This window comes from Canis aureus, chromosome 36, assembly GCF_053574225.1.
Source record: "Canis aureus isolate CA01 chromosome 36, VMU_Caureus_v.1.0, whole genome shotgun sequence".
NCBI classification, from domain to species: Eukaryota; Metazoa; Chordata; class Mammalia; order Carnivora; family Canidae; genus Canis; species Canis aureus.
Genome location: NC_135646.1, coordinates 13,056,964 through 13,073,420, shown reverse-complemented (window position 1 = coordinate 13,073,420; position 16,457 = coordinate 13,056,964). Strand labels below are relative to the sequence as shown.

The 16,457-nt window shown below is 35.6% G+C and overlaps 1 protein-coding gene across 10 annotated transcripts in view; it reads right to left on the bottom strand.

Annotated features, from left to right (window-relative positions):
* Positions 1–333: 333 nt before the first annotated feature.
* The window catches only part of KANSL1L (KAT8 regulatory NSL complex subunit 1 like), a 130,463-nt gene continuing 114,339 nt past the window's right edge, over positions 334–16,457 (bottom strand). For 8 of the 10 annotated variants that reach the window (XM_077885444.1, XM_077885450.1, XM_077885451.1 and 5 more), the window contains 7 exons: positions 10,747–10,875; positions 8,294–8,412; positions 7,396–7,520; positions 5,908–5,962; positions 4,619–4,731; positions 2,927–3,095; positions 334–2,030 (listed from right to left, as the gene is read on the bottom strand). In XM_077885444.1, coding sequence (XP_077741570.1) covers positions 1,800–2,030; positions 2,927–3,095; positions 4,619–4,731; positions 5,908–5,962; positions 7,396–7,520; positions 8,294–8,412; positions 10,747–10,875 — 941 coding nt within the window. In that variant the 3' untranslated portion in view covers positions 334–1,799. Of the gene's footprint in view, positions 2,031–2,926; positions 3,096–3,399; positions 3,497–4,618; positions 4,732–5,907; positions 5,963–7,395; positions 7,521–8,293; positions 8,413–10,746; positions 10,876–16,457 lie in introns of those variants that run through there. The other 2 variants (XR_013373158.1, XM_077885452.1) reach the window with 2 other exon arrangements.

Here is a 16,457-nt window from a genome sequence, read left to right as displayed (position 1 = left end):
TTTTATTAATCCAACAAAGACCAGGTAGGCCAAAAGAGGACAAGGTACAGAGTTAATCCGTAAACTAAAATTGTGTCCCAAATTACACTTTGACAATAAATATGTATCCAGTATTTGCTACATAGGGCAAGAAAGAAACAGGAGACCAGTGTCATTAACTTCTTTAGGCTACTATGAGTTTTGAGAAATAAGGTTTGAAAAATAACATTAACATTTTCGCATAGAGCTTGGTTTTTTTCAATACTTCAATGTAAAAATTTGTTGGTTTTTATTTTGAATTAGGAAAGGTTGGTGTCATGAATAGGTGGCACTTAAATCAGATAACACGAGGCATATAGAAATAACTTTAATTAAAAAACTTACATAGAAGATTATGTCAGACATGACAGAAAGATTTGAGCTTATTTGCTTAGACAACTTGGGTTTGTCTGGCTTTTGTTTTCTTTTTTAAAAATAAATGTACAGTAAAACTACAAGCAAAAAATTTGTCAGTATTGAAACTGCATTTTTTTTCCTTCTTTACAGGGACTCCTATAATTTCTAGTCCCTAACAAAAACTTAGTGTCAAATCCCCCCAGACTAGGCCAGATGGCCAGGATTGTCAGTTAATATGGGTATTATAACTTGAAAACCTTTTTTTACATGAGAGAAATTGTCCTCAACTTTTACATAGAAAAAGTTATATGATAACTTCAAAAGGAATTTCCTTTCTTTAATGTACACTCCTGTATTCAGTATTGAAGCATTATCCTTTAAAAAACTTTAAAATTCTCACTCTAGGATACAAGTAAGAATAGATGCTTATTTGACTAGAGTGAGCTATGGTAAGGAATGACCATTTTAAGTAGAAATACAACATTTTTTATACTGATACAACTTTCCTGTTTGTTGCTCATTTTAAGTTGATGTCTTCTTTTATGAGATACATAAAATAGATAAAACTCAAGTTTTATTTATTTTATTTTATTTTTTTTTTAAACTCAAGTTTTAAAATAGACCAATAGTTAATCTGCTTTGCTTGTCTGAATCTGTTAGCAAATAGAAAGTAACCTGTGTTTAGTCTAACAGATAACAGTGATTTCAGAGAAAGGCGTATTGTGTTATCTGGTATAGAAATTTCCATAAATAACTTCTATTGGCTAGACATGTTTTTTAAAAAAATTCCCTCCCTCTATAGTCAAGACTTTAGATATCCATTATCCCTGGAACCTGTGCTTTATTTATAGTGCAGCTTACATTTCCTGGGGTAGCTCATACATGCATTTTCAAATGGAGTGGTCACTGCCAGTGTTTTTTAAAACTATGTGTGTGTATGTGTTTGTATACTGTATACACACATATTTGTATATTCTAATATATTTCTGGGGCAATTTTAATGAATTACCCTGGAAATTACATAGAAATGTATAGAAAAAAGAGCTGTCATTTGATGCACAGGTATATTTGTGTGTGTGTGTGTGTGTATATATATATGTATGGGTATAAAGTCTTTCAAAAGTTATTTACCCAGTAATGTGATATACCATCAGATTGCAGCAGTTAATTTTTTGGTGCTTGTGATTTGCATCATAAACACAAAAGACTAGCACTTGTCTGTAGGTGAAAAGCTAGTTATTTCTGTGGTTGAAGAATGAAAAAGAGACCTACCTTGCCTGTTTTAGAACAGCATAAAAGATTAATACATGCAGTACATGCTCTTACTCTGGAATTGTGACCGAAGGGGTTGGGGGATGGAGAACAGGGCTTTTTTTTCCTCCTGTTTTCCACTCACGTACATACTTTTTTTAACCTGTTGCCTGTCACCTATTTTTTTTAACATGAGTAAGTCCTAGACCAAAAGGTCTATACTCTTCCATTTCATCTGCCTGCCTTTTTGGATGGTGACTGTTCTCTGGTACACTGGTACAGAAGATTTCACCATGGGAAGCTGGGCTTGAACTTCCACTGTTATCCTTTTTTCCATCTTGGCATAGTAAGGCTTCTGTGTCTTCATCCTTCAGCGGAAAAGCCCGTCGTTCCCACCACAAAGACTGAAAGAACATTTTCAGTTAAGTTTCAACTAATTTGTTTAAATTCATGTATCAAATAGTCCTTAAATGTCAATTTTATGATTACTATTTTGTTAACACATAAATGAACAAACTTTCATTTGGACCTGAACATCTAGCAACTCAAATGGGACATACTGGGAATTGTTTAGAGACCTCTGGGAGTTAGGTTGTTTTTTGCTGTGCCCTTCCACAAAGAGGAGATGCTGCTGTTTGGCATCGGTCTTCATTTCCAGCATCAGAACATGTTGGGGAAAGGCCCTTTCAAAGTGTTTTGATCCCCTTCTACTTCAGTGTCTTCATTTTTCAGCCCATAATTATTATAGATACTTAACTGACTTTTCCTTCCCCAAGTTTTCTACAACTTGCCAATTAATTTCTACAGTTTTGCTCTCCATTCTAGATAATGTTCTTTTCTGACACCTACTTATGAAGAACCGTGCAAAAATTTATAGATGCTGTGTTAGAAAACACTCTCCTTGAGCTTGAGGTAAGAACTGGATCCATGCGGAGACATAAAAATCTCTTTAAAAAAAAGAAGAGAAATAGCTAACATTTACTCTGTGCCAGGTGCTATTCTCTCTAATCAAATCTGTTTTGTAATGAAACTTGTATAGAATCCCCATTTCCTAACAGAGAAGTGAGTATATGAAATTAGACACTGACATGAAAAGATAAAGCGTTAATCAGCAATAGACCTAGAATGCTGGAAGACATACCCTCTGATTTGAACCCAGCATTTTATATGGGATTGTTGTATTGAATTTGTTAAGTAGTAAAGATCCTTAATTTGCAACAAGTACTTTCTACACACAGGTTTTAAAAAGGTTAAAAGGCATTTAAAAGGAGGTGTAACTAGTCCTGGGTATGACACTTACCTTGATTTCCGGACTCTCATTTAGTGAAGGTGAGCCCTGCACACTCAGATCCTGGCTCTCTGAAGGAAGCTCAGCAGTATTTTCAGCAGCACCGTGCTGACCACCACTAAAGTCATTAGGGTATTCTTTCAAAAGCAAGTCCTGTCCTTCAACATTTTTACTGTAGGCTCTAGCAAGAAAATCAAGAAAATACTTAGTTATTACATTACTTCTTGATGTGTTAACATTTTATGAACCCCAAGGTATCACTAAGTCAGTTTAACTTGGTACCTTTCTTTAAACAGTTCTGCCCACAAGATTTTTAAAAGTTCATCTGCTGATCTTCCTGATGCTATCTCAAAGACTTATTTAGTAGTATTTTCTCAGTACTATTTTATGAATTTGCCAAATTATAATAGTGGGTTTGAATTTTTGAGGTTTTGGGGTTTTTTTTGTAATTTTTGTTTTTAAATGAGAAAGGACAGCTACTTGACCTTCACAGTCTTTCTGAGTTCCAGAGTATTCTATATTATAATGTCATCCGTGTAGGACTCGATTCACATTTTCTTCTACTTCTGGAAAGTTATATCTCTGGAATGTGGAGAAAGATGAGAATTGAGTCTCCTATATGTTAAGTCAGCTCTTGGAATAAGGATCTACAACAAATCTGGATATTCTGAGACCTAAATAGAGAAATGGGACTTGTCAGCACAGCCTGCGACTCTTGGTCTCTGGGTTGTGAGTTCAAGCCCCACATTGGGTGTGGGGAGATTACTTAAACATAAAATCTTAAAAAAAACAAAAAGTAACAGCTGACCCTTGAATAACACAGGGGTTAGCACCAACCTCCTTATGTGGTCAAAAATTCACATATAACTTGACTCCCCTGAAACTTAACTACTAATAGCCTACTGTTCACCAGAAGCCTTACTGATAACATAAACAATCTATTCACACCTTTTGTATGCTATATGTAGTATATACTGTATTCTTACAATAAAGTAAGCCAGATAAAGTAAGCTAGATAAAAGAAAATACATTTAGAGGACTGTACTATAAAAAGTCTGTGTATAGGTGGACCCATATAGTTCAAACCTGTGTTTAAGGGTCAGCTGTACTAAGTAAATGAGACATGCCCCCACACTAAATTTAGTGACTATCAGACTTCAACATGATTTTGCTTTGTGAGTTTTGTCTATATTAAAACATAGGTGTAAATATAAAATACCATGGACTTTCTCAAATATATAATTACTGATTATGTTTTTAGGATTTCATTTCCATTCCCCTAAAGTCATATTCAAAGTATTTTAGACCATCTGCCTTTTAGACTGGACAGGTTTCTTGAGAAAAATTTTAAGAACAACATATTTTTTAAGTGGTTATGTTAAAATAGATCACCCAGATTCTAATCCCTAGTGTTTAAGAGTGCATTGAAATGACCTACTTTATGTAGGGAACATTTTCACATTGTTTGCTGAGTTAAATCTATTCTTCAGGCTGACAATAAGCATGAGAAACAGAGCGGAGGAAAATACAGAAACACATTTCATCACTAACCGAAATATATTTATATACTCAGGGAAATGACGTGTTTCACTTCTAGTGCAAAATAACTGATCTTAAACAATATATTTTCTTCCTTTTTAGTGGTCTCTCATTACCATTCAGCATGGATTTCATGGGTCTGGTTTTTAAATTGATAACACCTGCCTGCTGTTTCTTCTATGCCACTTGCTTTGCTCCCATAGTGACCATCTGGCTTGCTCTCTTTCTTCATATTTTTTGTGTCTTAGGGAGAAGACTTCATCAGAAAGATCTTCTACCTGGAATTAGAAATAAAGTTTTCCTTTTATCAGAAACATTTTGAAATATGAGAACAGGTCAAACAATTCCTCATCAAGAGAATATAGGAAGAAAACTCTAAAATAAATCTAAATTGAGAGAACAAAGGTTATGAGATGAGCTTCAGATTCCATAATAAAGGAGTTAACTTTTTTTTTTAAACACAACTTTTTCTCTCTTGGGTCACGTTTGAAGATGTACCTAGATTACAAATAGGTTTACAGTATTGATTGCCCTTTATGGAATACACTGTTCTAGGAATATTATATCAAAGAAAAGTAAAACTGAGAAAAATGAACATCAATTTATCTGGAATTCTAAGACTGGTGATAGTGGTTTAAGAATTTGAGTTTCCTGCCTAGGATCATTCTGAATTAGGGAAGAGCATATTAAAAGAGGAAATGGCATTAAAAAGTTAATTTTGGTAGCTGAAAAACAGAGTCAGGGCATAGATTATGGCAGAAAATGTCTTATATAACGCTGCTTCTACAGAACATCACTTTCAAATTAGTTTGATTATATAGTGTTTTTCTCTGAAATTGTTCCTTTCTTCATATGTAAGTTTTACCTATACAGGCTCACAGTCCCTTTCCCTGCAATTCTAAAACTCTGAAATAAGTGGTTCATAATTCATTGAGTTATATAGCCTGATCTGGCTAAATTCTAGAAATATTTCTCTATAGAAACATTAATATGTGATTATGAGAACTATCCTAGACTTCCTTCTATGTCTTACATGATGTATCCATTACATTCACATTACTTTCTTAGGTCCAAAGTTTTCCAAATTCAAAAGCAGTTTGTTCCCAGTGTTTTGAATATGGCACTGTAGGCTTGAATATTAGGAGTAAATCTCATGCAAAAAAACATGACTCATACTGGGAATGAATGTAGATATTAATGTAAATTCAGCATTACAACAATTCATGTATGCAAATGATATATTTGTGTTTTTCTTTATATATTATTCTTTGTAAACTTGCACAAAAACATTTTTCTAATGAAATTCATATCCTAAATGAAGAACTTTGTTTTCATAAGTGAAAAAAAAATCTGCATGTTAAAGAGCTTATAGTTCCCTTTAGTCTTCAAAAACCAAATTAAGCAGGCTTCATAATATATAATGTGCAATTATCCATAAGTGAAAGGCAACTTACCTCTTCTTCACCTACAGTATATTCATCCAAAGGTTGAAGAACAGCCATCCTCCAGCTGTTGAAGATACAAACCGATTTCAGCTTTTGTTAAATAAGTGTAAGCAACTGCATTCACTAAGCACAGCTAATGCAGTAGTGTTTTCTTTCCTTAGGGCTTCCATAATTCATATGGTTGTATTTTCATACTTTTTTTTTCTTTTTTTAAAGAGTGATTTATCTTGAGAGAAAAAGAGACTTTACTTTTGGTCTTAAAGTAAACAGTCTCTTCTGCATAGCTCTGTTTTATACCTACAAATGTACTAATTTTGAATTAAGTCAGTAGATGCTGAGACAGTGGCTTGGCAGGAAGAGGAGGGGAGAAGAGCTCTGATTTGAGCATTGGCCAATTTCTTTGTGTGAAGACACCCATCATGGCCTCTCAAGTTTAAGCACTGGATCACAGAATTCCTCTGTATTTAAGCAACCAACACAACCGGGTAGCGCCAGCCTTCCAAAATAAATTGAAAAACATTGCTGCAGAACATCAGAACCACAAATGTTACTCCTTACATATTTGGAGAGCTCAACAGATTCATTCATAATACCTCAAAGTAATTAGGAATAAGAACATTTGAAATCAGCTAGAATAGAGATGGGTAGGAATTAACTGTAGTTGTCATGAGCTTATATCTCTGTTTCCAACCTCTTCTATCTACTTTCTCATGCCAGACTGACATTCTTAAGAAACTGCTTTCATCATTGCTAAAAAAAACAAAACAAAACAAAAAAAACTTGACTAACTTCACCGCCAGTAAGCAGCAGATCTGTGTGTGGCATTCTGGGACGTCTATAACTTCTTTTCTAACCATAACTTTATCACCCTACACAAAAATCTCTGTCTCTGGCTTAGCCTTGCACACGTCCATGTGCCTTTGTTGTGGTTTCCCTGTGTAAATTATGTAAATTTTGTTCTTTCTCCCTCCTTCATAATGTCTTCCTAAATCTTCCCACTTATGCATTTAATGTGTGTACTGCTGATTTGACAATAATACATCAAAATCTTATTTTTGTTGTTACAAGTGTTACTGTCCTACAATGTGAATTCCCCTTGCCAAGGTAGTTGCTTTCTTCGAACTCATTGCAATCTTGTGCAAAACTCCATTTTGAAGAGCAAGGATTATTTGTTACTATACTTACATCCCTAAAGTGCCTTTTTGGGCCATGTATATACACATAACATCACTGAATAAAAGACTAAGTACAGAGTAAATCAGTCTTAGGAATTTCCAATTCTTAATAAAAACTGACAAAGTGATAATATATGGCACTTTTAGCATGAGTCATATAAAGGGTTCTTTCACCTATTTCCCTCCATGGTTTTACAAGTAAAGGAAGGGAGAGAGGAGTATCTTCCTTTCATTAATTAAAATTTTAACTTCACCCTAAAAACGTAAATTTATTCAAGAAAAAGAAGAAAGAGAGGAGATAAAAAGATGTAAGTATACATACCTTGGAGTAAGTATTTCCTTATACTGGAGTTTCTCTAACTTCGCTGGCGCAACTAACGACATGGGAATCACGATGTTATCTATGTCATAAGAGCTCTCACTTCTCAGTCTCCGTCGTGCAGTGTTCTGCAGAGTAGGATCACAGTAGTTTTACAACAGTATCTAGTTAGCTGTGCTGATGCCCTCTTCTCGTGAGTTATCCAGTAGGTATACTGCTATACTGTACACGTTCTAAATATGTTATGATAGACCTGACCACAAAATGTTAAGAAAAATAAGAAAGACCCTTATCTTCCGTAAAACAGCACAGTCCCTTTTGGCAGGTATACAGTGAAGATTTACATACATATAAGCTTGTTTTTAAGATCATAGAAAATAAGAATGCCTAAAATGTAAAAGACTTATCAAAGAAGTTACCATAAAGCACCCTGAACATCATGGAAATGATCGTTTAACCAACACACTTCCTTGTTCAGAAAGACTATGAAATATCTGGTGTACCACTTCGTAAACCTCATTTTTACAACCTTCTTTTATGTGTTCCCGGCCCCTGGGCTTTACAGTTTTTTCTAAACCCTTTTACCTTTTAACCTCTATTCTATGACCAGATGACAAATCAATAAGACCACCACAAATGCTGGATTCCTATTAAACCTCATGGTAAGGAGGAGAGATGGTTATGATAGTTTTTCACACAGGAGGAAAAAAAAAGCCATAATAAAGGATTACTGAGTAATTAGCTCACTAGTTTAAAAAAAATTAAATCATCTATTGCTACCTAATGTCATGTGCTAGTAAAGTAAGACTTTATAGATTAACAATATTCTAAAGTTTTTATCAGCAAGTTTTAAGTCTATAAAGCAATTTTAGAGTTCAGAATACAAAAAAAAAAAACCTACTTGTGATGATGAATTCTGGGTTCTTGATATAACATTGACATTAGTAACAGCAGTAAAATTGCTATGGGATTCTGGTTCTGTGCGTTGAAAAGCAAATTCTTCAAATCTGGTTCTTTCTCCTGCCATGGAAAGAACCATAGAGAATGTCATACATTACACAGACAGGTGTTAAAATTACTTTCCTGCTTAGGTAACATAGGATTCCTTTTTTTTTTTTAATTTATGTATCAAAAAATTAAGGAAATGAAAAAATCTTACCCACAGTTCTGTCACAATTATTTCCATTTTCAGGGGATCCTGATAAGTTTTTATCCAGTACATCTCATTTTTTAAATCTCATCTTTGCCCTTCACTCTGTTCATGTGTTCTCCAATGTCTTATTTGGATGTTAGCCTCCAAAGACATATCTCCTTAATTTTCTCTATTCTTTCATTTTCTTATATCTGACTTTTGTTCTAATTTCTGGGAGATTTCCTTAACTAGATCTTCTGAGCATTCTACTGAGACTTCTAAATTTTTCTAAAAGTTCTTGGCCTGTTATTCATTTATACTGTCCTGTTCTTGTATTTCATCGATGGGTTTTCTCTTTTCTCTGAAGATGTTGATCACAACTTTGCTACTCTTGGTGTTTTCTGTGTTTGTTCCATATTTCCTTTTTCCGTTTGTTTTGATTCCCTAATTTGTGAGTATACATTTATTTGTTCCCTTATTTGCTACCCTTACTTTACTTCTGATCTTAAAAAGTGTTTTCCTTTGTAGTGTAAAATCTAATACCCCATCCATATTTATATTTGTCTAGTTGTTAAAAAAAATGTCCTCAGGATCCACATATTGAACTTGGTTTTTGTCTTTTAGGTTTCTTAAATTTGTAAGAGTTTTTCATGTCCTGCACTTGAGGGAGTTATCTAGTTACTTCTTTGTAATGTATAGCATCTTACTTTTCTTCCTGTATTTCCATCAAACTTGAAATTAGATAAATTCAAGTGAAATATTTCAAATCTTAGGTAATGTGATTTTTTTCATAATGAATCTTACTAAGAGACAGAAGTTTTCCTATGTATTATACATAATCAGTCCTCAACGTAAAATAGTTCAACCTAGGATTTTTCAACTTTATGATGGCCTGAAACTGCCAGGAATTCAGTAGCAATCTCATACCTTGAATTTTCACCTTTTTCTGGGCTAGCAGTATGCAGTAGGATACTCATGCCAAGCAGCAACAAGCCATAGCTCCTAGTCGGCCGTGTGATTGCGAAGATAAACAATCAATACACTTAAAACCATTCTCTACCCATAGAACCATGCTGTACTGTTTCAGCAGTCAATAGATTACATGAGATATCCAACACTTTATTATAAAATAGACTTTGTGTTAGGTGATTTTGCCCAACTGTAGGCTAATGTGTTTTTAGCACATTTGAGGCTAACCTGTGGTACTTATTAGGTTAGTGTATTAAATAGTTTTTTGACTCAGGATATTTTCAATTTAACATGGGTTTATTGGGATGTCACCCTGTCATAAGGCAAGAGGAAGATCTGTACATGTAAGTTCTTCAAAAGCTAAGGAGACTCAGCTGTCTTAAGGTTGAGGCACTAGAAAAAACACAGTGAAACCTCTGGTTGTGGCTAGGAGTTTAATTTTGTGCCACACTAGCTCATCAAGTAGTGATTATCAGATAGTGATGGTGGGATTTCTAGAGACAGTGATGAATGTGTTCAGTCCATTAAGTATAGAGTCCAGTACATCTTGAATGCAGTTTCTAAATTACTGGATATATTGACATATTACATCTGGGGAATGAATACCTGACTATATAGTGTTCTGTCCACTGGAACAATGAACAAGAAACAAATAATTTGCCATTTAAAATATGTTTTTGGTAAGTCTCATTTTTTAATCATTGCTTGTAATAATTCTGGAAACTATTTGATAGCCCTAAATCCCCATAACAAACCCCACTCTGTAGTTTCAACAATACCTATTGATCATCTTGGAACTCTTAAGTCTCTAAGGGAAATTGAACTAGTTGGTTGAGTTACATTAGGTGATTCTCATCCAATTTTTCAGAATTCTGAGGAAGCTTCAGTGAACTGTGACCACAGTAACTATCAGAAATGGTAATTTCTAGAAGGTAACTTTGTACTGATGTATTTTGAATCCAGAACACAATGTTGGAGGCTTAAGTTCTGTCCAGAATAGTCAGTAGAAGATAACTGTAATTAGGGAATATAAGATGGAAATCCTTAATTGCCATAAAGTAGATGAATGCCCAGTCCAGAGAAAATTCTGGACTGACTACATGAATATGCTGTTTAACTTTCATAGAACCATAGATATTTTGTGTAATAGGGACTATTCTGGATTATAAACTTCCATGAAGCAGAGGTTCTATGCAGATCAGAATTTATTTTCAATTTTTAGTTCTAGTGCTCATATCTTCATTTTAACCTACCTAATGCTGTTTCACTCAAGTGTCTTTTCTTTCTTCCCTGGAACAGCTGTGCAGAAGATTCTGACCTTATCTGAGGCTTGCATGTAGGAGAATATCCATTTCTCCACTGATTCAGAGAAGTATTATGTACTAAAACAAATAGAAAGGAAATGTGAAGTTTTCTATAACACACAATGAACATGTTAATTTGTTTTTACTTCCAACATTGCAGAACATTAATTCACCAATTCAGAATTACATGAGAGAAATACTTCTATACCAATATGGAATGCTCCTAAACTGAAAACCCCCATAATAAGATTCCTTAAAAACATCTTCAAGAAGTGCTCAATTTCCTATAGTTGCTCCATTACTTGATGGAGATGAAAAGGAAGGGTAACCTGTTATCAGTCTTCTAAATTACAAAGTTTTATGGGGGAGTTTGGTTCAGGCCTATAAATTTTGGCTGGATATGATCTGAATCCCTTAAATCTGAATCTGTTCACCCTTAAATTTGAGGATAATTCAGGACTGGGGCGCCTGGGTGGCTCAGTAGTTGAGCATCTGCCTTCGGCTCAGAGTGTGATCCCAGGGTCCTAGGATTGAGTTCTGCATCGGGTTCTCTGCATGGAGCCTGCTTCTCCCTCTATGTCTCTTTCTTTGTGTCTCTCATGAATAAAATCTTTAAAAAATAAAAATTCAAGATCAAGAATTCTACAAACTTATAAAAGACAGGGACCTCTTGAGAGCAAGAACCAGATTCCATCAAACTGACAGTACAGCACCATTCTTCCACTTTTTAAAAGCACTATATTTTCTAAAACCTCTAGGTCACTTAATATCTCTGTGCCTCAGTTGCCTTATCTATAAAAATAGAGGTAAGAGCAGCTATCATGGGCCTATGAGGATTAAATGAATTAATCCCTGTAATAATCATTAGAAGGATATGACATGATAAATATTCAATAAATGTTAGTTTCATCACCATTGTTCTTGCCTATCTGAACCCCATATTTCCAGTATTGGATTAAAAACCAAATCGGCTTCTTTTTTGAAGGGTTTGGAGATGAAAAAAATGTAGGCCAAAGTGCCAAATTCTCACCAATGCTGAAAAAAAAGATGGTCTACCAACAGTAACTGGGACTCTTGATTTCAAGATGGCAAAGCACCCTAAAAATAATCGACAAAAGTTTTAGACATACGCACAGATCTGCGCATAGACATCCACATTAGCAAGCAGTAAAAGAGAACTTGTACATAAAGCAGAATTTGGGAGGAATCCCTGTAAGAAAGACTGATACATGGAACTGGAAGAACAAATGGTGCAAAAGCAGGGAAAGTGCTGCCATAAAAATATGATCACATGCTGTTACCTGGAGGAAAGGGAAATGGAGCTGGACAATTACCTGGACGGATATTCTCTGATAGGCTGACTACACATGCCAACTCCTCAGCCACACTCCTGGAGATTATCTGCCTTAATAGGTAACAAAATCTGAGAGTCTTGAGCAGAAAAAGGAATGGGTGGAGAGAAAGCAATGTCCAAGTGCCTCACTTTGAAATACGTCCTGCCTGTCCCTAACTGCTTCTGAAAATAGTATTGAGTGCAAATGTCTACCCCACCTACGAAAAGGATCCCGTAAATAACAGTGGCAGAAGTCTTAACAGTGAATGTCAACGTTAAAGCTGAGAACACGGCTCCAAAAACCTGAATACGAACACCATAAAAAACAAGAGGTACAAACAAATGAACCCTCTCAAGAAAGAGTGGGTGGATTCACAGAATACAAATAGCAAGTCTTTAAAACAACTAACATTGCCAAAAGAAACAGGCAAAAGAGGTTCCTTTAGGAAAACTTAAGAAATGGGAAATATAATTGTTCAAATGTTAAGAACCGTCACCGACCGCTGAATAATAGAATGGACGTGGCTGGACATGACCATCGGTGGGTCAGGCAGGAACGGTGCAACTCCAAGCAATAGAGTGGTGGAAATATGGGGGAGGAAGGACAACCCAAAATGGGGCAACACAGAAGGAGAGGCAATGGTAGACAAAAAAATTTCTGAAAGATTTCAAGAGCTCATGAGTGTCAGATGGGGAAAAAAAATCTTAATCATACATTACTTTATAATAAAGATACCCTAAAAGTTACGAGAAAAGGGATAAAGATTACTGCAAAGAAAGAAATGACAGAGCAAAGCTAGACGCTGGAAAACGGAACATTGACTTTAGAGAGCTCAGGGAGGCGCACCGGGTGGCTCTGTGGTTTGAGCGCCCGCTCAGTTCTGCTCCGGTTGTGCGATCAAGCCCTTGTCAGACTGCACTGAGCTTGGAGTCCGCTTGGGACTCTCCCTCTCCGTCTGCCTCTCTCAGAGAAATCTTTTAAAAAATAAAGAGCTCAGGGAAAATGGCAGAATTCCAAGATGGCCCCCACGATTTCTTACCAACAGGACACAGAGAAAGCAAAATAAATTGGCAGGCCTAACTCATTTCTAGAAAGGGGTGACTAGGATTGTGAGAGGTTTTTAAATGTAGAACACGCCTGGAACGGGCAGGTGATCCAACAATGCCCTCTCTCGTTTTAATGGAAACATTTCTGGAGTGTTTTTAAAGCAAACTGGAAGCCCATTCACCTCTTCTAAAAGCAATTCACCACCTTCCTTGTTTTCTAAAAGCAAATCAATCTTTTTGAAGAAACTTCAATCTTCCCTAAGGTGGTACTTTTTACTGAATTTTACTTACGTTTTCTTTACACTTATTTACCCTTAGTATCTTGTAAGGTTGCGATGGACTCTTGAAGCAATAGGAAATACGACAATTCAGAATCAAACTACACCTGCTTATAGCCTTTCGTTCTTGGTCTCCAAAATCCTCTCCTGAATTCTATCCGAAAACACACCTTGACCCAGTAGTATCTTTCCTATCTCCTGCCTTCCCTTTCATAGAGGGCTAATTCTATGCCAGGCACTGTGTTATACACCTTGGGGACACCGGTGAGCAAAACAAAAATCATGATCTTTGTGGCTAATGGAGATTACAGACGTTGTCTCAAGAACTACAATGTGTAACAGAAAAGTACTAATTAGAGAAGTTAATGGGAGTATATAACAGTAAAAGAGCTCTAGGAAAAGAACCCCAGGTAAAGTGACAGTTTTCAAATATGAACAGAACTACCTGATGGCAAGGGGAAGGAAGAGAGAATGGTATGTACAAAGGCCCAAAGCAATGGGGAGCCAGACGAATTTGGTAGTTGGAAGAGCAGTTAGTGTAGAGCAGGGAATATGGTGAAAAAGAACCATGAGCAAGGAGTCCTCCTCCTGGGTGGGTAGTGCTACAGGGGTCCCCCAGGATATTCCCTCTGTCAGATATTTTAAGGAATGGGGGCGGGGAGCAGATGTGACATATTTTGAAGAGATCAACTAGCTACAGGGATTGGAAAAATAACTGGGCTATTTCAAGGAGCGCAGATAAAGGCTCATTAGGCTGGACTGTGAACATGATAGAGTGTAGACAGGAGCATGTTTGAAACAAATGAGTAAGATTGCACTGACGGTGGATTTAGATATGAGCATGTGCAGGGGAAGAGGCCTGAGACCTAGGTCTTGGCTTCCTGGGGTGGGTTGTGGTGCCACTGTTCCACTCAAAACACACTTCATTTTGACATAGTGTCAGACTAACAGAAGACTTGGAATAGTAAAAGAAGTCCCTTATACCCTTTATTCAGATTCCACAAATGTTAAGTTTATCGTATTTATTTTTCTGAACTCCGATGAAACTACGTTGCTGACACAATGTCCCTCTCAATATGTCAACATGTATTTTTCAAAAACCAGGGCATTCTCACATCACACACAACTGACAAATCAATACTATTAACTATGGAATCCTTCAAATTTCACTAGTTATTCCTATAATGTTCTTTGTAGAAGATTCTATTCACTGCATTTAGTTATCACGTGTCTGGAGTTTTCTTATATCTGAAACAGTTTCACTGTCCTATGTCTTTCATGACTGCATATTTTGATGAGTACAGCCCTTAAGTGGCTTTGCTCCTATTTTCTCAGAATGGGCAACCAATCATTCACTCTTCAACCCACTACAATTTGTCTTTTCCCTACTTGTTACCTGAAGTCAGCTGTGCTTTCTTAAAATTCTTCTGGATACATAAAAGCGCCACGGCAAAGCAGACAAACATCCATCTACTTACCTTCACACACTTCACATTTACCCTAAAATACCAGACATTTTGTATATACTTGAACACATCACACTGTTTTATGTCTCCATGACAAATCACGTTTGTTTCCATTTTAAAACCAATAGGGCCCCCCAGTATTTGAATCACCTAGGACTTGTTAGAAATGCAGAATCAGACCCCATTCCAGACCTACTGAGTCAGAAACTGCATTCTAACACTCCTCAAGTAATTTGTACATAGAAGTTTGAGGAACAATGATTTGGAACACTTGACTCTTCTAAATTCCAACTAAGTATGTAAAGCTACGTTTGGCATCACCATCTTTCTCGAGTCTTCTTGCCCATTCCCCCATCATCCTTATCCCTCCCTTCCTCTAGGTAGAGAGTTACACACTGCCTTTTTTAGACTTTTTATCCTATCTGTGGCCACATCATTTTAATAGTTATTTGTATGTCTGCTTCCTCCTATTACACCTTATAATTTCTTTGATTCCCTATGATTCACCTTTGATTCTTCAGCACTGAACAGTCTGCCTGGCACAGAGTAAGTGGTCAATAAATACTGAACTCTAGTTTTGCTTAATTCTACAGAAATCGCTAACAACAAATAATAATGACCAGCTTTTTCAGACTTGCATATGTAGAATGAAATCTAATTAATGCATAATTATTTGGGTTGGGAGAGAAGGGAAAGAAAACAAGGGAGGTGAAGTTGGGATACAATAGAATATACTTCAGTGATTTGCCTAATAATTGTAGCATTCATCTGTCTTCCATTCCTAGCTCTTAATTCCCCATTACTAGCATGTCATTACATTATTGATATGTTACTATTAATACTGTGCCTAACACATTTATGCTGCCCTATCTTTTTAAGTCAGATAAATAACAACATTAGAAATAATATAATCACCTAATCTCTTATCTAATAGCATATAATTTCATTTTTGTATATTCCTTCCAGTCATACACATGCATATATTTCATATTTACATTTAAAATGTAATTCCATTTAAATCCACGTACAACTGTAGTTTTCGAATTTGAGAATTCACTCCTCATTGTTATTTTTTCAGATGGAAGCCCAACATTCTTCTTGTTACCGATAATATGATTTAACTATGCTAGCTGTTAGAGCTAGTTGTTATCATGATATTTCAATTATGGTCATTCTTAAAATAAGCACCTTCATGTATACATTTTTTCTTTAAAAATTAGTCTCAGTATAGATTCAAAGTAGTAGAATTATATCATGAAAAAGTACCTGAACATAACCTATATTTTTCTGTATTTCTTTAGTCTTTTTTCCCTAAGCATAGACAACTGCTCCTTGTTCTTAGTGCTTTCAACTTTTAAAAAACTTTTTTTCTGTGAAAAAATTTCAACAAACACAAAGAAGAGAAGAATGAACTCTGTTGTACCTACCATTCATCATCAACAATTAAACTGGTGACTAATCTCGTTTCATCTCTCTCCCCACTGTTTCTTTGCTAGCCTATTTTAAAACAAATCCTAGACATCCTATCTTGTATCT